Source organism: Myotis daubentonii, chromosome 1, assembly GCF_963259705.1.
Source record: "Myotis daubentonii chromosome 1, mMyoDau2.1, whole genome shotgun sequence".
NCBI lineage: Eukaryota > Metazoa > Chordata > Mammalia > Chiroptera > Vespertilionidae > Myotis > Myotis daubentonii.
In genome coordinates, this window is record NC_081840.1 from 43,597,917 (window position 1) to 43,621,677 (window position 23,761).

Genomic DNA, 23,761 nt, shown 5'->3' on the forward strand with positions numbered 1-23,761 from the left:
ATTGAAAGTTCATTCATTATGTCATTCATCTAACCAACAATATCTGTTAAGTGCCTAGTATGTATCAGGCAGTACTCTGGGGGTTAAGGATGCAGTGGTGAGCCAGAGAGACCTCATGGGGGCTCTAGTAGTGAAGGCAACCTTAAATAAACCCACAAATAAATATATAATTACAAACTGCGATAATATTTGAAGAAACAACAACAATAGATGCTTGAGGAGGTGACTTGTACAGGCAGAGGTAAAGGCACTAGTGAGGGCCTGATGTGAAAATGTGTTTGCCTGATAAGGAACAGAGAGAAGGCCCATGTGGCTGGCATGTAGAGAAGGCAGTGAGATGAGCGGGCCAGGTCAGGTGTGCCTTGTTTATAGAGTTTAGAGTTTATTCTAGATCAGAGAGCAACTTGCTGGAAGTCACAAAGAGCCTGAGTTGAAAATATGGTTTGTGTACTACTGTGAGACATCATTCTTAACCATTAAAAAAAAACCTTCCTTTTTTGGATTTGGCAAGATAATTCGTGAAAAAGCAGGGAGGTTTGCCCTGCATTTTCCAAAAATGGTTCTTTCTTCTGGATGTTGTTCATCTTTTACCTCATGCTGGACTTGTGTAGACCTAGGGTGAGGCTTAAGTGACATTTAAGAGCATCAGAAATATGTAAAAAATCTCCATTTCTGTGGCTGGTGCTCCTGACGCTCAAAGTACCTTGCACAATGCCAAACATATGGCAAGTATTCAATAAATACATGTCGATAAATGGGTTGATTAATCACAAATGTTATGGTAGGCCATGTGTTCTCTGGTAGACAATTAAGAGAGAAAAATGCCATTTATTTTCTGGACCAAGCTACCATATTTCTAGATTTATCTTTGTTTTACAGCATTTTTAAAATCATGTCTATTACTAAAGCAAGCATTGATTGATTGATTGATTGATTGATTTGTTCACTATTTCATCCATTCTAACTGATCTAGGAAGAATATAAAATGGCACTAAAGCAAGAAATAGAAACTCTGCTGATGTGATTCAGTACTCCCAGGGAGTAAACAGTATGTAAACTAACAAAAAACATATGTCGCAAAGATTTATGAACAGTGATGGCTCATAACTAGGAAAGTAATAGTTATCGTTGTGAGAAGCTCAACAAGTTGAGAGACTTACAATGATTCTGGGTTCTCTTGAGCTTTGCTATCCCTCCATCAGCAGATCAACAAACAGAGAATATAGGAGCTATAAGACTTTAAATCTCCAGGTGCCAGAAAAACCCTTGGGAACCAACTTTAGGTCCAAAATACCTCCAGACAACAAACAGAAAGTGAGACAGAAATAATTAAAAACCCACTACCTCACTTGGTTATATTAGAGACTAGGGGCCCGGTACACGAAATTCGTGCACTGGGTGTGTGTGTGGGGGAGTGTCCCTCAGCCCAGCCTGCCCCCTCTCACATACTGGGAGCCCTCAGGCGTAGACCCCCATAACCCTCCGATTGCCTGATCGGCCCCTTGCCCAGGACTGACGCCTCCGCCAGAGGTGTCAGGCTTGGACAGGGGACCCCCATCTCCCCCTGATCACTGGCTCTGGCCCCCGCCCAGGCCTGAGGCCTCTGGCCCAGGAATCATGCCTGGGCAGGGGACCCCCATCTCCCTCTGATCGCTTGCTCCACCCCCCCGCCCAAGCCTGACGCCTCTGACCCAGGCTTCAGGCCTGGGCAAGGGGACCATCATATCCCCCCAATCCCCGGCTCCGCCCCCCACCCAGGCCTGATGCCTCGGCCAGAGGAGTTGACCCTCATCACCCTCCGATCACCAATCACCGGATCGGCCCCTTGACCAGGCCTGAGGCCTTTGGCAGAAGTGTCAGGCCTGGGCAGGGGACCCCCAGGTCCCCGTGGTTGCAGGCTCCGCCCCTGCCCCTGCAGGATGCCTCTGGCCTAGGCGTCCGGCCCGGGCAGCGGGGACCCGCAGCTGCAGCGGCCCCACAATCATGGGCTACGCTTTAGGCCCAAGCAAGGGACCCCTAGCTCCCGGGACTGCTAGCTTCGACCGTGCCCAGTTCCCATCGCTGGCTCCACCCCTACTTCCTGCTATCACTGGCCAGGGCGGAAAAGGCGCCTGCCCCCCAGCTCTTAGCTCCCCCCTGGGTTTCCGATCACTGTCAGTGGCAGGGGGCTTCTTCCTGCTTTCCCTTTTGCCTCCCTGCATTGTGCCTACATATGCAAATTAACCGCCATCTTGTTGGCAGTTAACTGCCAATCTTAGTTGGCAGTTAATTTGCATATAGCCCTGATTAGCCAATGAAAAGGGTATCGTCGTACGCCAATTACCATTTTTCTCTTTTATTAGATAGGATATGAAATAAGACTTTAAAATGTTACCAGGACAGCATGTGAAACTATCTACTCAGCAGTTCTAGAAATATCACTAAACACAATACTTTAATATGTAATAACTCAACACTGAAATCATATTAAGTCTATAGAATGATGGGTTTCAGAGGTGGAAGGGGCTCTATGACCATCAGTCCGACCTGGCCGGCCAGAGTGAGGACTGGACTTCTAAGGTCACCTGGGAGAATTAGTTGCTGAACCAGAATTCAAACTCAGGCCCCCGACCCCACTTCAGTTCTCTTTCCTTTAGATTCCTAGACACATAATATGGTTACTGAATCACTAACCTTTACTGGCATCTTTTTGTAAGACTGGCACCGGGGTGAAATAGGGATTCGTGCGATGAGAAGCTGGCAGAACCGTGAGGCTGGTGACGGTGGGCCCTTTCATTAACTTCTGAACGCTTGCCTAAATGGTCAAAAATCTGTTTTAAGCAGACATTTTTGCTTTCAAAATGAAGTTTTCTTCTTGTAAACAATAAATAAGATTATGAATAGTTTCATTACATTTTAATAAGGTAGCAATATCAGCTCCAATTTTATTGCTCATGAGTACCCTGTGCTATTGTCTACTGTGAGGAGTTTGTGTAATTTAAAATAGTTAATTAAATCCAATTAACATGTTGTGATTTCCACTATGCAAAGTCAGTATAGTAGTTAATAAAGGAACATTAAGATTTTGTTCAATTTTAATGACTACAATATAAAAGTGCTAAATCTTGGCAGAAGAGGTTTTGAATACAACAAAGTTTTGTACTAGCAAATTTCCCAGGAAATACATATTAGAGTTTTGAGGATTAAAAAAAATAACCTGGGAGAATTTAAAGATAAATACATCAGTTAACACTCAGATGAACTCTGAGTAGACTCTTGCAGATCTCAGAAATGGTTAAGACATAGATCAGTTACAGAAGATGATTACTTTTCCTAAAGTCATAAAATGTTTTATTACAGTTATGAAATGTGAATTGTTCCTATTAAATGGTGTCTAGACTTAAAAGATTATATGTATTGCATATAAATCACATTTAATTGTATAGCTCACTAACAATATTTTTACCTTTATTATGGGAGATTGTGAATTACCTGGGCCCTCTCAGCTAGGAAGATGCAACTGTTTGATATTTCTAGACTGATTTAAATTTTCAAGTTATTTTCCAAACATTAATTAATTTGCATATCTTCTAAGGGAACCAGGTAACGATTTGCTATTTAACCAGAAAAGAACCAGGACAGAATTGTTCCAGGTCACACTGTATATTAGATATACACAGATATACACACTTAAAATATACTATGTACACACTAGATATACACACTTATAATTATACAATTTTAAGATGAATCTGATTTTACATTAGTGAAATTTGCCATTGGACTTGGATGTACCGCACCTTATTGCTCACCAAGGTCATGGTGACCTTAAGGAAAAAGAAAGGGAAAATTTCACCAAGACTCATGGGAGAAAATCACGTTACAAAACAAATACCTGTTGGCTGAGAAGTGTCTGTGTGAACAAGTTGGTAGGGCCCCATTGCCAGGATGTGGTACCTAAGGGAAACTATAAGAAGCTACCATCCCATGAACACCGAACCCTCTGATGCTGATTGTTGAGGACAGTTTAAAATGACTGTAAATAGGATTTTATTTTACAGGAGAGAGAAGACTGTAAGTGCAATCTGTCTCCTTCCAGGTGAGCTGGAGGAGGAAAGGGAAGTGCTATAGGCCTGGCCTTCAGGAGAGTGAGGAGCCTTAAGCACGTGGTGTTGTCATGGACCTGGGGTCCTGTTGAGGTGCCTCGGCCTCTTCCTCATCGCCAGCTCTCCTTGTCACAGCCCTCCTCCAGACATAAGGTCTTCTCCTCGTCAGCGAGGCTGAGATGACCACCCAGTGTGCTGCACTCCAGACAGGGCACATTCAGAGCCGAGGATATTCAGCACCAAAAATGGCCGGGTCTCCACTCCTCTGATTGATATGAGGGTCAGGGAGGCAAAGGTAAATCGGAGGAAGGAAGAGAGATTCAACTTAAATAAAATTGTCAAGCACCGTGAAGATGTAAAATATGGGTTTGGCAGTTTCAGGGCACACAGCACAATTTATCTGGATTTTCCGAAAGCCTTTGACAAAGTACACCTGACAACCTGCTCCTGAAAGCTGAAGTGGCAGGATCCGACATAAAACACCATGTCAAGTATGATACAGAGGACAGGACAGACGGCAGGTGACATTCGGATTCTGTCAGGCAGTCAGCACATTCATAACGCTGCTTCTTTCATTCTTCCAACCACATCAATCTCAACCATGGAAAAGCCAGACCCAAAGGCAATGCAGAAAAGGCAGTGAGGGGTGTGAGTGTGTGTTTAGGGACATGGAAGGGAGGTGATATCCTGGCGAGTTTATAGAAATTAATTCCGCAGACAGTGTCACTGGATGTGAAACCTGAGCCCACTCTCCCGTCCTGTTCCCGTGGTAAAGATAACCACGTCTGCATACGCTTGGTTGGAGGGAGAAGGACTGTAACAACCGCATTTATTGAGCACTTACTATATCACACTAACTTTAATACAGTGAGCATTAAATTTCATGAGCACTGGAAAAGCTTAGGGCTGTGGGAGTACAGAAGAGGGAGTCATTAACTCTGCCTGCTGGTATGGCAGAAGGCTTTGCCATGACTCTCAACCCTGACTGTATGTTAGAATCACTCAGGGAGCTTTTTAAAAATACTGCTGCCTGGGCCCCAATCCTGGGCCTTTAAATCCGAATAGCTGGGCTGGAGCCTGGACCTTGATATTTTTGTAAAGCTCCCAGGTGATTCTGACGCACAGCCAAAATTGAGATGTACTGCAGGAAGTGATATTTAAATTGCACCTGAACAGAAGCATTGAACTGTGTCAAGTGGAGAAGAGGGTGCGATTACATGGGTAGAAAGAATGGTGGAGACAAAGTGAAATAGCACACAAATGCATGAAGTTCTTGTTGAAGGTGAGGCGCTCTATGGGGCTGGAGTATGGTGTGTGTGTCAGGAGGGCAGGTCGGGTGATGAGACTGGAGAGCTAGGTTGAGATTAATGCAAGTTAAAAATACCAGCTTTATGATTGTGACGATTGCCTAATAGAAGTTGAATATCATCTCCTTCTGGCTGCTCCTTTATGTCATGCTTTCTATTTTATGCCGGAATCATGCTTTGGAGTTTGTATAATATGGAGTACCATATTATTAATGAATCATATTTTAAATAGAACACTGTCCCTTATATCTGGTAGTTTATTACTATTTCAAAAACTATAATTCATAACTCTATCACTTTATGCTTAAACCGTCTACAATAGCTTCACATTTTTTTAATATTTAAAAAACACACAAAAGCTTAAAGAAGAAAACAGCAATTACTTTCCTGTCAGCCAGAATTAATCATTGTTAATATCTTGGTGTATTTGCTTCCAGTGTTCTCAAATAGAACACCATTTTATTTTATTATTCTAGTAAAAATGATATATGTTCATTATAAAGATTCCAAATAATACAGAAACACACAAAGATACAAGTTTAAGAACCCATGCCAAATAGCATTAGGTAACCCATTATCCCTGACATCTCTGGAATAACTGATATATTATTTTATTAAAAATTAGATTTATATTATATTTTAAACTTAATTTGACATGAATTTAATAGGAAGGGAAATGACTGCGTTAAACCCAACAAATTATTAAACCTCCAATATTTCTTAACACAAGATTCCTGTGAGTTAAAAAAGGCTTCTCTACAAGAAGCCTTTGTTAAAGGCTTTCTTGGCCAGTTTTTTATTTAAGGGCCAAACAGGAAGTATTTTAGGCTGTTCAGGTCCATGGTGTAAGCAAAAGGGTGAATCTATGTTCCAATAAAATTTGACTAACAAAAACAGGTGGTCAGCCCTCAAGGCAGCACTTTGTGGTCCCCTGCCCCTTCGTTACACACAGGTGATCATGAAAAACATTTTGATTTTTGAAAACCACGTGGTTTCATTTTGGATGACCCCAGCTTCAAAAAAATGAGAGCATTCGAACTCTCTTGCTGCTCCCATCTCCCCTCCCTCACCTCCCATTTTGTATTATATTATTAATTTTACACTCTCCAGATTTATAGGATTCACATTGTTTTGAAACCATAATTGCTATGACTGTTTAGTATTAATTCTACCTGCAAATGGACCCAGTGCTCACCAACAGTTTTTTTGTCCTTGTTTCTCTCCGATTGACTTCTTTATTTTGATCGGTTTCTTAATTGCCTGGCTTTGGTTGTCAAGCAGTTTTTCCCAGGTGTTCAAGGGGATTTTACTTCTCTGATCCCTTACACTTCAATTACATCTGGGGGCATCCTTCCTTTTCTCAAAGCGTGGTCAATACTGAACCACAGTTATGAAATCTGATGCCAGCTTTATTTTTTTAACCCTTTGCAGGCGATTTTTCTTTCCACTTGAATGTTTGAAGCGTTTTTTATTTATTTGAAGTTCGGGTATTTAACTTAGGAAACACCTTCATGTTAAATATTCTAAATAAAAATTTCCTGGGATTCAGTGTTGTTTTTTCCACCTACAGATTTAGTTCTTCACTTCTGGAACATTTTTCTTCCTTTTTATCTTTGGTACAACTCTTTCATTTGCTGGTTCTCATTTTAGGGGCACCAAGTGCCTTTAAATGTTGGCTCATCTTTATCTTTCATATTGCGATACCTAACTATTCCTTCTCTCCTGGTTCCTTTTACTTATTTTTTTTATGTTTTATTTTTTATATATTTTTTAATTTCTTTATTGATTAAGGTATTACATATGTGTCCTGGTTCCTTTTAGAGTAGGACACCCTACGTTTTAGCTGAGCACATGGCTATATGGTTCCAGACTACATTGCCCACTGTCCCCTGTGACTAAATGTGGACATGTGACCCAATTCAGACCAATTAAAATGTGAGTAGAAGAGATAAGTATAACCTTTGGGACATCTCCTAAAAGTTCTTGCCCCATCTTTATCCTTTCTTTGGGCATAGAGAGAAGCCAGTTTCAGTCATTGAAATGAGAGTGTCTGTAAACACAGAAATGAGGAGATGATGGAGTATCAAGATAGCAGGAACCATATCTTGGATAACTGCACGGAGCAGAGCTGTTCTGCCAGCCTTGAACTTCTCACCTGTGCACTATTTTGTGAATGAGAGCTAACCTAACTTATATAAAGTGTTATATTTTTCCATGTCTTTGTTACAGCAGCTTAGCCTGTTAACAAACTAATATACATGTGTATTAGCTTCTAAATAATTTCCTTTATTTTCCCTCCGCATTTACTGTGCTTACAGTCTTTTCTTCATGTCAATATTTCAATATTAAGCAGTGTTAGTTTTTTCTATTTATAGTTTATTAGTGCCATAAAGCATTTTGGTATTCAGTTTGTTTCCTTATATCTTCAAACTCCCTTTATCTCATTCTGCTATTTGTCATCTCATGGTTGAGCTCCAGTTTTACTTAATTTATGGTCCAATCAAGCTGTGTTGTAATGTGAAGAAATTGTGAGAAAATTCCTCCTGTTCCTTGAGTTATGTCTTTTTCTAGGTTAGGCTTTGCCTTTTGCAGCCCATGGTCCTCCCACCCTCCTCCCTTCTCTCTCCTTTGTTAGCTGCGGGTAAAATATTGACTTTATATAATAGATCAGTGTAGTGACCATATCATTTCTATTCCCCTTGCACCTACTCAGGCAACTGCGCAGACATTCTGCTTGCCCTGATGTGGTATCTCCTCCCCCACTGTCCTGTGCCAGTGTGCCTTCTCTCCCTACACATGAGAACTGGTTGTTCTGGGTTTTCTCTACTGTTTTGCTACCTGAGGACTTGGGTGGGAAAAGCCTCTGTTTCAGGATGTACACAGTCTTTGTTAAAGTCTGTAGACACTCCTCCCTCTCCTGAGATTTTGATGAACTTCCGCAAAGAGGAACTTCCTAGTTGAGGATGAAACCAGTCTGGGACCCCTCGGGAGATAATGACCTGCTGGCTTAGGCCTGCTCCCGGGTGGCAGAGGGCAGGCCCAATCCCTAGGTGCAGCCCCTGGTCGGGCTCAGAGCAGGGCCGATTGGGGAGTTGGGGCGCTGCCCCCTGTCATGCACAGAGCAGGGCGATCGGGAGGTTGTGATGCCACCCTCAGACACGCTCAGGGTAGGGCCGATTGGGGGTTGGGGCACCACCCCCTGTCACACTCAAGGCAGGGTCGATGGGGAGGTTGTGGCGCCACCCCCTGTCACGCACAGAGTAGGGCCAATCAGGGGGTTGGGGCACTGCCCCCTGTCACGCTGATCCCGGTGCTGAGAGGCCTCGCGGCTCCACTGATTCCAGTGCTGGGAGGCATATTAGCCTTTTACTATATAGGGTAGAGGCCTGGTGCATGGGTGGGGGCCGGCTGGTTTGCCCTGAAGGGTGTCCTGGATCAGGGTGGGGGTCCCCACTGGGGTGCCTGGCCAGCCTGGGTGAGGGGATGATGGCTGTTTGCAGCTGGTCACACATCCTTCAGAGTGGGGGTCCCCACTGGGGTGCCTGGCCAGTCTAGGTGAGGGGCTGAGGGCTGTTTTCAGACCGGGGGTGACTGAAGCTCCCAACCGCTCCTTTTTTTCTTTTCTTTCTTTCTTTTTTTTTTTTTTATTCTGGGCCAGCTTTAGCTTTGAGGCTTGGTTCCAGCCCTTAGGCCTCCACTGCTGAAAGTAGGTTTCTGGCCTTTGCTTACAGTGTTGCGATCCTGCTGGCTGAAGCCCAGCAGGCTAAAGTAGGTTTCTGGGGTTTTGTTTAGCTTCTATATTTGTTACATAGTTGCTTAGAGTTGCAGCTCAAAGGCCTGCAGCGGCAGGCGGGGAACGTTGGAGTCCTCTGCCACTGAAGCAAGCAAGCCTCATGTTAGTTTCAAGCTGCCTGGCTGCCGGCCGCCATCTTGGCTGGCAGTTAATTTGCATATTGCCCTGATTAGCCAATGGGAAGGGTAGCGGTCGTACGCCAATTACCATGTTTCTCTTTTATTAGATAGGATATCATTAGAACAGCGGTTCTCAACCTGTGGGTCGCGACCCCTTTGGCAGTGGAATGACCCTTTTACAGGGGTCGCCTAAGACCATCCTGCATATCAGATATTTACATTACGATTCATAACAGTAGCAACCTTACAGTTATGAAGTAGCAATTTTATGGTTGGGACACAACATGAGGAACTGTATTTAAAGGGCCAGAAGGTTGAGAACCACTGCATTAGAAGAAGGAATAGAGCAAAAAAAAGTGTTTTAAGAGAAATATAACCACAAGGTTTATTGGGAAGGAGCAGTTAACACAGATACATTAGCAGATATTTTCCTTTTTGATAAAGGTATTACAGTGGCAAAGCTAAATAACCGCCTAGTTACCCTTGTGGGGATGGTGGAGTAGCTTACAACAGACTTATTCTCCTGAAGGTAATTATAAACTCTGGACTTTTTTTTTTACAAAAGAAGATAATGTCACCAGCAAGCATGTATTATAAGAAATGCTTCAAGGAAGTTCTTTAGGCCGATGGAAAATGACACAAGTTGTCCCTTTCTTGTAAATACAAAAGACTCAGATCCTTCTGGTAAATATAAAGACTATATTTTTCTTCTCTTAATTTCTCTCAAAGACAATTGATTGTTTATAGCAAAAAAAATTATAACATATTGTTTAGTTTACAATATATGTAAATTACATGACAACAATAGCCAAAGGATTGGGAGGTAAACAGAATTCAATGCAAGTTCCTTACATTGTATATAAACTGGTGCAATATTAACACTAAGGAAACTCTAAGTTAGGGATGCATATTGTAATCCCTAGAGCAACCACTAAAAATAATGCAAAGAGATATACTTTAAAAGCTAATATAACAGAGTGTTAAAAAATTCCTTTAAATCATATAACCCTAAGTTAGGCAGAAAATAAAGGAATAATGGAAAATAGAAAATAAGTGGGGGAAATGGTTGTTCTAAATAAAAAGCTGTTCAATAATTACATTAAGTGGAAATGGATTAAACACTCTAAAAAGGACAGTTTATCAGACTGTATTTTAAAAGCAAGATAAAACCACATGTTTTCTATAAGAGATGAATTTTAATTTTAAAGGTACAGATGGGAGTAACAACAAAAAAGGGATTTATATACCATGTAAGCCAAAAAAAAGAGTAGCTATATTAATATCAAACAAAGTAGACTTTAAGACAAGGTGTATTATTAAAGAGAAAGAGAGATAAAAGGTCAATTAGCCAAGAAAACATAAAAATCATACACATATATGCCTTTAATATTAACACAAAATGCATGAAACAAAACTAAAGAAAGAAATAGATAAACTTTAATCAGAGTTGAAGATTTTAACATTCCTCCCTCAGTGATGTGCATAACAGATGAATTTTTAAAATCAGCAAGGATATAGAAGATCTGCACATCACCATCAGCCACCTTGACCTAATTGATATTTATAGAACACTACAGCCAACAACTGTATGACATACATTATTTTCAAGTGTACATGAAACATTCACCAAAATAAATTATATTCTGGACCATAAAACAAGTCTCAATCAACTTCAAATGATCTCAATCTTACAAAATATGTTCTCTGACCATATGAAATTAAATTAGAATTCAATAAGAATGAGGAATGTAAAACTATTCCCAAATATTTGGAAATTAAAGAACACAGTTCTAAATAAATCACTAGTAAAAGAAATAAATCATGAGGGGAGTTTTGAATTGAATGAAAATGCAATGTATCAAAATGTGTATATTGCAGCTGAAACACTGCTTAGAGAGACATTTACCAGTCTAAATGTTTATATTAGAAAAGAATAAAGGTCTAAAGCCAATGACCTAAGATTCTAAAAGCTTTAAAAAAAGAAGAGTAAAATAAACTCAAAATAAGTAGAAGGAAGAGAATACAAGAGTAAAGAGGATAAATCAATGGAATAGAAAACAAATAATAAAGAATATTAACAAAGCCAAAAGTGATTCTTAGAAAAGATTAATAAAATTGATTAACTTCAGTAAGACTAATCAAGGAAAAGAGATAACAGAAATAACCAATATCAGAAATAAAGAAGGGAGAGGAGGAGAGAGAGAGAGACAGAAGAAGAAGGAAAAGGAGGAGGAGGAGGAAGAGGAGGAGGAGGAGGAGGGAGGGAGGAGGAAGAGAAAAGGCACACACACACACACACACACACACACACACAGGGTCACAGTTCTCAGAACTGAAGTGGTCTTAGAGTGATAAAAAAGGGTAGAAGTGACCATGGGCTTGTGAACAGACCCAAAGAATGTAGTGAGTAGAGATGACCATGGAGGAGATTCCAGAAAAAATAATATTTTGAACACACAGAAGTCTGAGGTGTGAGCGTCTGCACACCTTACAGGCCTGCATATCACATTTAAGAAATGGTTTGTTATAATGCCCCAAAGCCCATTCAAGAAAGTATTAAATTCCAGGAAAATGTGACTAAGGAAGGAAATATATATAGTATCTTCTAAAAATGTCCCATTAAAAATAGTTCAATAAAATCCAGCACTTCAGCAACATACTAAAGATTCAAAATGCACCTCAGTGTGTTAGTGACTCCAGGTGGCCTAATGGTATAAAGATTAGTCCGACTCTCTTTAACTTCATGTTTCCCAATTTTATGGGACCACAAAACTTTCCTTTCAGGGAATACCTATTAACACTCCAAGGAACCAGTATTCTTTGGAATACATTTTGGGGGAAAATGATCAAAGGATTAATACATAGCTAACAATTGTAATTGCTATAATGTGTTAATATTATACCATTCTGCAAAGTTAAAAGATAGGTGATCACTTGATTTTAGACAAAACTTTTCTTCAGAGCTTGAAACACAAGGGACTCAGGATTTTTTGATGGATTCAGATTGACAAGTAAAAATCTATTTCTAGTTGCTATATTTTTCTATATGTTTGATAGCATTTATTTTTACATTCCATTATAAATTTTAAAATTCTAAAAAGATAATCACTAGAGAACAATAAAGTACTGGCATTTCACCTGCATACCTATTACATCTCATAAAAGGAAAAAGAGAATGCTTTGTGATCTTTGCCTATTGGTGGATATTATGCCACACCACTACTCAAATATTGTCACAAGAAACGGAAAGGAAAGTAACTGGATTACCTCTGCCTTTTATGTAACTTTCCTTATGGTAACTTAGGGCTGTAGATTAAAAACTCATGCTCAGACTGAATCTACTGTCTCAACCTTCACTAGGGACCACATGAGAGGAAATGAGTTTAAATGGTAATCTTTTCAGTTAAGGCCTAAGAAAGGCTTTGTGAATGGGTTTATCATTTATTATGATTATTTTTGCTATTGCTGCTTATTCCCCTATTAAAGAACAGTGTGCCGGTCTCCAGGCATTTTTGTTTAAATACCGGCGAGGGTCACAAGTGAAATGAAGTTTGGTCCTCATTTACCTCATACCAGCAGTTGGGTTGGCACACAGCTGCAGAACTGCTGGGGCTCTTTTTATTTAATTTGGCATCCCTTCCTGAGCAGTATTGAGACTTTTACTTCAACGGCTCCACTGGGCTTTGCCATCATTTCTGTGCTGTATCAGTAAAGTCTGCAGAAGAGATGCCTAGGCAAGCCTGAAAGGCGGCTAGGAGCAGGTCTAGTTCAGGTATTTTTGCTTAAGTCAATGAAGGAATTAACCGCCCCCCCCAATACAAATTAAATCCATTTTTAAAAAACAATATTAATTTAGTAAGGAAATTGATTTGTGAGGAATAGATCATCTTAATACTGCATGTCCACGTGCACATGTGTGTAAGTGTAAAAGTTTGTCCTTTTTGCATAATTTCTCTTGGAATAATTTTCCTAAGCGCTGAATCAGACTGTCAGAAAAAAACATACGTGCAAATTCTTCTTGAGCCACATATTAATGATATGACTTAACCATACATCTTAACCTCTACAATCCTATTTCTTATCTGTAAACAGGGGGTAATAATCTGACAAGTCCTAAGTATTAAAACTGGTAATGCATTAACATCACTTGGACAGGGTCAGGCACATAGTAGGTGCTCCGCAAAGGCCTTGTTAAAATCATACGTGGAAAATGAAAAACATGAACACCTTCTGTGAATTTTATTTCCACAATCAGAGGTGAAAACAGTTTTACCTGGTCTGCTTTTCTGTTTTACCTTCATATGTTGGTGATTGTAGATGGGAAAGGAAGGGAACAAAAGGAATACATTTAGATCAGAGTCAGAATTGTGAGTTTTCAGAACTGGAAGAGACCTTTGAGATGATTTGATTAAATGCTCTAAATCAGGGATCCTCAAACTTTTTAAACAGGGGGCCAGTTCACTGTCCCTCAGACCGCTGGAGGGCCAGACTATAGTTTTAAAAAAACTATGAACAAATTCCTATGCACACTGCACATATCTTATTTTGAAGTAAAAAAACAAAACGGGAACAAATACAATATTTGTATTTGCATGTGGCCCGCGGGCCGTAGTTTGAGGACCCCTGATCTAAATTCACAAATGAACAAAATAAGGCCCGGGGAGTGAAAGTGATTGTCCCCAAAATATATAGAAGTTGGTGACAGATCCAGGCTTGGAGCCCAATATAAACATAGACTTCTCTTGTAATGAAGACTGTTAATATTGTATGAGGTTATAGCGTTTGAAAAAAACCTTCCTTTGACTAACTTGAAAAATAGTTCTGTTTTTGTGGTTTGCTTATTTCTTTTCTCTTAAAAAACATTTTAATTTAATCCTTCTGGAATTTTCTTTGATATAGGATGTAAGATTTAAGTTAATCCTTTTTTCCAAATCATTAGCCAAATGACTCAGCACCATTTATCTAACAAGTCCTCCCTTAACTACTGACTTATAGTGTCACCTTTATGACATTCTTAAAAGTTGTCTTTTATTCAAAAATCAATATCTCACTTTTTTTCCATTGACCTATTTATTTTTCTACCCATTGGACGCTATTATAATTACTGTAATTATATCACATGTTTTAGTAAGTAGTATGAAAAGTTCACCTTTATTAATCTTCAGGCAGGGGAGGGGAATGAAGTCTTTGCCCATTTGTTTTTCAAGATGATGAGCACTGGCAAGTTGAAAAGAATTAATATTCCACACAAATCAAACAAAGCCCATAAGAATTTTGATTGTAATTACATTAGATATAAAGATTAATTTGTAAAGAACTGGCCTTCTTATTAGAATTATTTTTCCTTTTCAGGAATATGCTACACATTTGTATTTATTCAACCATTCTTTCTTAAAATTGATTTTGAGAGAGACAGAGAAACACTAATTTGTTGTTCCACTGATTTATGCATTCATTGGTTGCTTCTTGTACGGGATTGAACCTGCAACCTTGGCATATTTGATGATGCTGTAACCAAGTGAGCCATCCGGCCAGGGCTATTCAACTGTTCTTTAACGTTGCTCAGTAAATTCAAGGCTTGGCATGTAGAAGCTTTAAATGCATACAATGACAATCTAGGGAAGGGAAAATTAATTCTACCTAAAGAGATCTGGGAAGACATTTTTATGGCCCAAAAGAGGAGTTCTCTACAAATGTAGTCAAATGAGGTACATTGAAATTTCATTACTTAAATTAACTTGACACAGCCTAACTCAATTACACAGGCCCTTAACAAGTCGTTCAAAGTCATTAACCACATACACACAATAACAATACGTTTAAGTTGGATCCTGACCAGATTGGACACTATGCCTTATGTTGGAGATATGGTCCCTGCCCTCAAGGGGTTTACAATCTATTTGGGGGAAGTTTCCATCTTAAAAATACCAGCTCTAGAAAGTATATCTTATATGTTTTCACCACACGCACGCTCATGTGTGCATGCGTGCACACACACACACACGAAAGGTAATTATGTGAGGTGACAGAGGTATTAACTAACCTCATTGTGCTAATAATTTCACAATATATATGTGCATCTAATCATTACGTTGCACACCTAAGATTTACACAGAATTCCATGTCAATTGTACCTCAATAAAGCTGGAGGGGCACAAGTACCAGCTCCTCTTCTTGTTCTAATCCTTGAGTTAATGTTGCCTCTTACTAAGAAGTTTGATCCTTTACTTCTCTTCCCAGACCAAGGCAGAGAAATTCTCCACAAATTCCTTGGTCATTGAGGAAACAGTTCTTGACTGGGTCCCAGATCTATCCCTGGGATGCAGGTCAAATCACCATCCTCAAAGCTCCATGCAGGTGGTACAGAATAAGGGCCAAGAATGCCAACTTGGAAGTCAGACTGGCTGAATTTGAATGATGACCCTTCGACCTATAGCTCTGTGACTTTGGGCAAATTATTTAACCACTTTCACCTCAGTTTCCCCGAGTATAAAATGAAAGTAGTAACAGTACTTAAGCTGCAGGGTTATGGTGAGGATTGCATGAGATAATCTGTGCATGTTGTACTTGACGCCACACCCAACACAGAGAAGTACTTGGAAGTGCTGGCTGTGACGCCACATGCAGTTTCCTGAGCAGGTGATACACAGCAGTTTACAATGCAGCCTGGAGCCCCAGAGGCTCCGCTAGGTGTCCTGCAGGTGTTCGAGGTTAGAAAACGGCGGTTGTGCGGGAATTACTTTCCCTTCTACTAAAATATAGGCCTTTCACTTGAAACTACAGGTAAAAGGAATAAACCCTGTGGGAAGATGGTGACAGGTACTTCCCCTGGGATTTTAATGCTTTAGGTTAAACAATAATTCCATAATGAGAGGGTTACCGTTTTTTGAAAATCCTTTGCTGAGTCAATCCTCTTTCCCCCTAATCACCATTACATAAAACAATCCAATATTAGATATCAGTTACATCTTTAAGCGTGTGGAGGGAAGGAAGTCGAGATAACATTTTCTTGGTGGTCAGCTACCTATCTTGGGTAAGTGCCTGCTTTCACTTTACAACTTCTCCTGATAACCTTCTGCAAAGATTGTCCCTCATAAAAGAGGTTTCTTAGGAACCTCTTAAATGAGTAGTTAGGTCCTCAGGCAGGCTTATGTGAGATATGTATAGCAGATTCTTGATTGGCATTTCATTCCACATTGTTTTGTTAAAACATAAGAACTTTGGTTTATATCCATGAGACTACAGTGAAAGTGGTTTTGTTATGTGTTGTTTCCCTTAAAGTCACAGAATCTACCAATGATGTTAAGTGAGGACTTACTGTAAAGTTGAACCTAACCCTCAGCCAGGCATGGGGGATTAAATCTTTTGTTCTAAGTGGCTTTAGTGGCTTGGGAAACATGGGGAGATAAGGGAAACAGGGTATCTCGCCAAGAAATCCCCCAAGAATACTTTCCATTACGGACTGGTTCCTTCCCACATCTTTTCCTATCTTTCTCTTTTTCTTCTTGATATATCCTTTCTTTCAGCCAGGGCTTCTCTCCTCCTCTGGGTAATACAATTCTTTAGGTAGGAAGCATAGAGTGGTGACAGGGAGATGTTCCCCTATCCCTGTTCCCAACTCTGCATGTTAAACAAGATAAATAAGTACATGATCATGTGGCCAACAACATGTCGAAGTTGATTTAAAAGACCAAGGCCCCGAATCCTCTCCCCAGCACCCCTCCCCAGACCCCTCCCCAGGGCTTCAGAGCCCAGATTCCCCTTTTAGGAGGAATGTCTCCTGCAGTCGCAGACACATGGTAACTGCGGGACCCAGGACACGGTTGCAAAACCATCCTAACTGCCGGCGACTTTCTATGTTTAGGGCGGGGCTGCGTTTTACAAACCGGACTGTGATTCTTTGCGTTTTCTCTTTCGAGCCGGCGCCGAGTCATGGGTAGGTATCTCTCGGGACAACTGGCACAAGCGCCGCAAGACCGGGGGCCGGAGGAAGCCCTACCACAAGAAGCGAAAATATGAGCTGGGACGCCCTGCTGCCAACACTAAGCTTGGACCCCGCCGCATACACACAGTCCGCGTGCGCGGCGGCAACAAGCAGTACCGGCCCTGAGGCTGGACGTGGGCAACTTCTCCTGGGGCTCCGAGTGTTGTACGCGCAAAATGAGGATTATTGGTGTTGTCTACAACGCATCCAACAACGAGCTGGTCCGCACCAAGACCCTAGTGGAGAACTGCATCGTGACAGCGATACGAGTCCCACTGCGCACTGCCCCTGGGCCGCAGGAAGGGGGCCAGGCTGACTCCTGAAGAGGAAGAGATTTTGAACAAAAAACGATCAAAGAAAATTCAGAAGAAATACGATGAAAGGAAAAAGGATGCCAAAATCAGCAGTCTTCTCGAGGAGCAGTTCCAGCAGGGCAAGCTGCTTGCATGCATCGCTTCAAGACCAGGCCAGTGCGGCCGAGCAGAGAGCTATGCGCTGGAGGGCAAGGAGCTGGAGTTCTATCTGAGGAATAATAAAAGTGTTTGTTCTAAATAAATAAATAAATTAATTAATTAATTAATAAAATAAAAGATAAAAGACCAAGGCCCCAAATAGGAATGTAGTCTAGTTAGTGTTATTATTAAAGAAACAAGATGTTGGCTGCCGGTGAGTGGTCTTTGCAGTAGGCCCAACGAGAAGGCTCTCCACCTACTAGACATCTCCTGGGCTTACATTGCCCGTTCCGATTCAGAGGCTATGCGTTTAAAGAAAGTATAGGGTGAATCACTGTCATCTCTGGGTACTTACTTCTGTTCTACCAAAGAGGTTTTAAAAGGTTAGGAATGTATACTTGATTCCAAGTACAGTTTAAGGTACAATGGGTTAGAATATTGGAGAACACAGCAATAGTATTTATTCATCTCAAGTACCTCTCAGTAGATAATTAACCTGGGTCATGATAAAAACAGTTCTATTAGGCCCATTTCTCTTATGGCTAATGCTATTGTGCTACTTGCAGTAGTACTTCTCCTTTGCCTCATTTTAAACAGAACACTTACTATAATATTGCAAGTATTATCACATTTGTGGCTTTTCCATTTTCCTGCTTGCTATAGGAAAGCAACGGTAGTTAGATGAAAGCATGAAGTTTTATATTTTCACTCATGAAGATGCAATTCTTATGAAAATCTGGAGTGGCAGTCTAGATGCACCCACTTTTTTTTGCAGGTTTCATGCACCATCAACTGAGAGCAGTGGATCTGTCATCCACAGGAATACAGAGTTTTCAAGTTACTTCTCTTTTCTGACACATACTTTGCCCCACACTGGATATTTGCGTGAATGAAAGGGAGGCCTATCAGAGAGAGTTCTAATTTGGGGGTTCATGGACCCCTTTGGCAGTCTGGTGAAGCCTAAGAGCCCCTTTGCAGAATAGTGTTCTTATAAATGCATAAAATAATAAACATTGGAAACCAATTACATTATAATATAGTTCTGTCCATGGGCTCCTTGTGCCTTAAATCTATCATAGAGCTGACTCAGGCTCCTCTATCGACCTCATTTTTGGCTCATCCACGTGGAACTATGAGATTAGAAACATAACCTCTTAGTACAAAGTCAAACAAATACAAAATTCAAGTCCAAATCTCAAGTCACTGAGTGCAAAGGCACTGGATCCCACCAGGGATCCTAGTTAGCAGGTGGCTCCTGACCCGGGATGATTCCAGGGCAGGGCAAAGGCTCTCTCGCTGCATCTCCCAGGTCCCTCTTCTCCCTGCCCGCTCGTGCTTGAAATCCCTTAATAGAGTCTAACTCCTCGGGTTTAATTAAATAGAGGATTTACTCTTGTTAAAAAGCAAAAGCCCATGGGAGAGGTAATACTCTACGGTAGTGCCAAAGATTTTAAAATTTATTTTCAGCAATAGAATCTATTTTTCAAATGCAACCTTAAGTAGAATGCTGATATGTAAATAAATGCAAGTTTTATGAGAATTTAGTATAATTTTATAAATATGTATATAAACAAGTAGGACAAAAGTAGATTTGCAGTTGTTTGTATGGAAATAATACAGTAATTAATTAATCATAATGCAAGAGTGAACTCTGTGTTTCACGTACTCACAAGTGTAAACCTTTTTTGCTCCACCCTTTATGTTAGTTATATATATATTTATATGTATATATGAATTAGCACTGGCACCAATGAGGCTGTTTTGATGAAAGCAAATTATGAAATCAAGAGTTATAGGTAATAACTGTAATCTTACTTCCATCACCGCAGACAATTTGTTTCTGTGTTTTATTTTGCCTGCACAAGGTGCAGAAAATCCTCATGTAAACAGATAAGTAATTTCAAATAGCTAACAATTTGTTATGGTACTTATAATCTCATGATTTTCTTCAATTAAAATAATTCAGAAGTTTTAAGGAATAGCAGGAATTTTTGTTTCAAAATAGAATCACTAACAATATCTAACAACTACTCATGTTCCTTAATAATTAAGGATTAGTTGTTAAGTATTCAATTTTGGGAGATTTGACAAATAGACTTCATAAATAATTTGAATCCTGACTCTCTTACTTACTTCATAACCTTAGGCAGATAGCTAAATCTTAGTCTTACTTTCCTCAAGTGTCAAGTGGTTATAAAAACTGCATCTATTTTATAGGTGTAGGGGTAAATAAGATAGTGTACATAAAGCACCTAGCATCATGTCTGGCACTCTTAATAAATGCCATTATTGCCCTGGCTGATGTGGCTCAGTTGGTTGGGCATCGTCCCACGCACCAAAAGGTTGCCAGTTCTATTCCTGGTCAGGGAACATGTCCAGGTTGTGGGTTTGATCCCTGGTTGGGGAGCATACAGGAGGGAAACAATCAATGTTTCTCTCACATCAATGTTTCTCTCTCTCCCTCTGCCTTCCTCTCTCTCTAAAAATCTATAAAAACATATTTTAAAAAATAAAATGTTATTATTGAAGAGTTGAATGATCAAAACTACTTTTCAAATGTGTCTTGTAACATTTTAATATGTTCCATCATGTCCCATTTAAATTCTTTTCGGATATCTCAGCACTTTTCTCTGTCAGATATGCAGTTTCAAAACAACCTATTTTATTTTGTCTGGTGAGTCCATATTTTAAGATGATGCTTTATTGCTGGTCTTTTATCTGCAGTCGTAAAGTAGCATTGCAACCTTGTGATGCCAAGTGAAGATTGTACAGCACACTCCTAACCAGCTAAGAGCCAACCCAAACCTAAAGTGAGCAATGAAATGATCTATAGTGCTGTATTATCACCATGCAACATGCAGTATTGTAACTGTACAACTGACTGATATGTTGTCCCAAATGTGTCCATCAGAGAACTTGCCTGTCTTCTTTTAATGAATACCAGCACATTCATTGAATGCTTACTAGGGGCTAGGCACTGCTTTAAGACCTTGACATGTATTAGCTCATTTAATTTTCACTTAATCATTTGAATGATTATTATAGTTTCCTAGAGGCCCAGTGCACTTTGTGCACTCGGGAGGGTCCCTCAGCCTGGCCTATGCCCTCTCACAGTCTGGGACCCCTTGGGGGATGTCCACCTGCCGGCTTAGGCCCGCTCCCTAGGGGAGCGGGCCTGAGCTGGCAGTCAGACATCCCTCTGGCAGCCCAGGAGCCCTCAGGAGATGTCCACTTGCCAGCAGGGAGCAGGCCTAAGCTGCAGTTGGACATTCTTAGTGCTGCTGAGCCTCTCCTGCCTCCAACCACTGTGCTGGCAGCCGTCAGCCTGGCTTGTGGCTGAGCAGAGCTCCCCCTGTGGGAGCTCACTGACCACCAGAGGGCAGCTCCTGCATTGAGTGTCTTCCCCCTGGTGGTCAGTGTGTGTCATAGTGACCAGTCATTTCCAGTCGTTCTGCTGTTAGGGTCAATTTGCATATTACCTTTTATTATATAGGATATGAGAAGATAACTGATTTTCAAAATATGACTAGTACAGAGATGCATCCTATCTCATAAAAGTACCTTTACAAAAGTTCAAATGTACGTGTGCATGAACGCAAACGCACCCGTGCACACGCATGTGTCCATGTGCTCACAGAGTGAGCCTGAGAGCACCAATTAAGATGGTATCTCACTTAAGTATGTATGTATTGTTCTTTATTACACTTTATTTAAAATATGTTTTTATTGATTTTAGAGAGAGAGGAAGAGGGAGAGAGAGAAACATTGATAATCTGCCTCCTGTACGTACCCTACTGGGGATCGCACCTGAAACCTGGGCATGTTACCCTGACCAGGAATCGAACCAGCAACCTCTTGGTGCCTGGGAGGATACTCATCCACTGAGCCATACCTGTCAGGCATACTTTAAAATATTTATCAAAAAATGAATATGAATTAAATGTTTATAGCCTTCCTGAAATGCCTTGGAGTTCTCTATAACAGTTTGAAAACCAGAGTGTTAAACCCATCACTCATTTACACTGGAGTGTGAAAGGAGCCAAATCAGATCCTTTTCTCAACACACTGGTTTTAGAACAAGGGAGGAGGAAGTATGAGCTTTTTAATTTTAATTCCTTTTTCAGAAAGGCAGAAACCTTATTAGGCAACTATCATGTGCCTGCAGTGTTAATATATTATCTATAACCCCCATAACACCCTTGCCTAGTAGCCACCATCATCCTGACTTTATAGAAGAGGAAACTGAGGACCGGAGATATTAATTTGCTTACCTAGGGGCACACACCTGGAAATTGGCAGATAGGTCCCACACTCTGATCTATTCGACTCCAAATCCTTCCCGCCACACCAGACTGCCTCCTGTCTGGCCTACCCATTTTACAAATGAGGACAAGAAGAATGAACAAGGTAGGTAACTTGTTCTAGACACAGCTAGTTAGTGGCAAGGCTGTACCAGAATTCAGGAGCACGGGGTTTCATTAGGTAAGCTCCCTCAGACGGCCCAGTGGGAGGATGCTCTGTGCAACCATGGCTACGGGGGGCCAGAAAATCGTCACTTCACTTCTAGGCTGGAAGGCACCTCAGTATATACTCCTTCTCTCTCCCAACCCCTACAATAATGTAAGTTTTAGATGACTGTCTAAAACATGGCACAGTATGACATGTGAAAACTGCCAAGAGTCATAACTAACATTTATGGCACTTACTGGTGCCAGAACCATTGAATCATCTCATTTAAATCTCAATGCAATCCTATGAGATAGCCTGATTATGAACATTTTACACATGAGGAAAGGGAGGTTGTTTCTGGGAGGCCCCAGTCTAGTAAGAATTCACACCACGCATTCTGACCCAGAATCACTATTCCCAGAGCTACAAATATTTGCAGTTCAGCATAGGGTTGGCTTGGGTGTGAATGCAGGATCTTAGCACAGAAATTCAAGATAAACAGCATTCTCGAGAAGTCAGAGAAGTCGCTACAACCAGATTTCCTGTGAACATTATCTGATGAGGGTATATAGCCTCCAATTGCCTCTCTTCACTTCCAGAGCAATGGGCTTGGGTGAGAAAGCCTGACACCAGCCAAAGGCAACTATCATATCACTGTCTTCAGCTTTCCCAGAACTCCAAACCAATGCAGAACTAAAATTCTAAAATGCAGCAACTTGCAAAGGCAATACACCACCACTGCTGGCAGCACCACTACTACCGCCAGCACCACTACTACCGCAGGTGTGGAATACATTTCAGAGGCTGCAGGCCAAGAGCAGAAGTCATTGTTTCTTCAAGAATCTCTCTAAGCAACCCGGAGGAGAGCTCTCTTTCAGTGATAGAAGTGTCCATCGCAGTCAGAGGAATGACTGTGTCATAAATAGGATATGGCATTTTTGAATGTCTTTAAAGCTATTTCCTTTTGTTCAACTAATTTAATTTACCAAATGCTCCTGGGAAAAGGGAGGGGGACAAAAATGCTGACTCCACATTTCCTGAAAAATCAACATTTTCTTTTTAAACTGCACTCAACGAGATTACATCTGATCGTTGTCTGCTGGCTCCCTTAAACCCTGCCTCTGTCAAAATTCGGCCCCGGCAGGTGTGAGAAAGAATAGAAGCCGAACTTGAGCGAATACCCACATCTGTTTTTGGAAAAAGGGAACAGAAGCAGCACAGAAGGAAGTGAAAGAGATAATTGCTGGCTTGAACTGCAATACATTTTACTTGTGGGCAGAGGGCCAGCTTACAGCAGGCGGAATATGCAGGCCCATCTTATTGGAATTCAGGGGTGGGCCTCCGTTCTTGTCCGGAGACAGCTGTAAACCAGCAGCCCATAGCATCCCAATCAGGCGGCGAGTTTTGTCAAGGAGTGCTGATATGTACAGAAGCATCTTTGTCTGCCTCCACCGCACCCCTGCCTAGTGAAATGACAGTCCATCTCTGATTCCAGATGACAAGAACTGGATAAAAACTTAAAACAAATGGCGACCTTTCAAAAGATTAATTTGTTTACCAACAAAATGTTCC

The 23,761-nt window shown here is 40.9% G+C and overlaps 1 protein-coding gene and 1 pseudogene across 1 annotated transcript in view; one reads left to right on the forward strand and one right to left on the reverse strand.

Annotated features, from left to right (window-relative positions):
* Nucleotides 1-23,761, reverse strand: part of IQCH (IQ motif containing H) — a 198,818-nt gene that overhangs the window by 133,023 nt on the left and 42,034 nt on the right. Inside the window, exon 6 of the mRNA XM_059697431.1 lies at nt 2,674-2,794. Coding sequence (XP_059553414.1) covers nt 2,674-2,794 — 121 coding nt within the window. The remainder of the gene's footprint in view (nt 1-2,673; nt 2,795-23,761) is intronic.
* LOC132227785 (small ribosomal subunit protein eS8-like) lies at nt 15,685-17,843 on the forward strand (annotated as a pseudogene).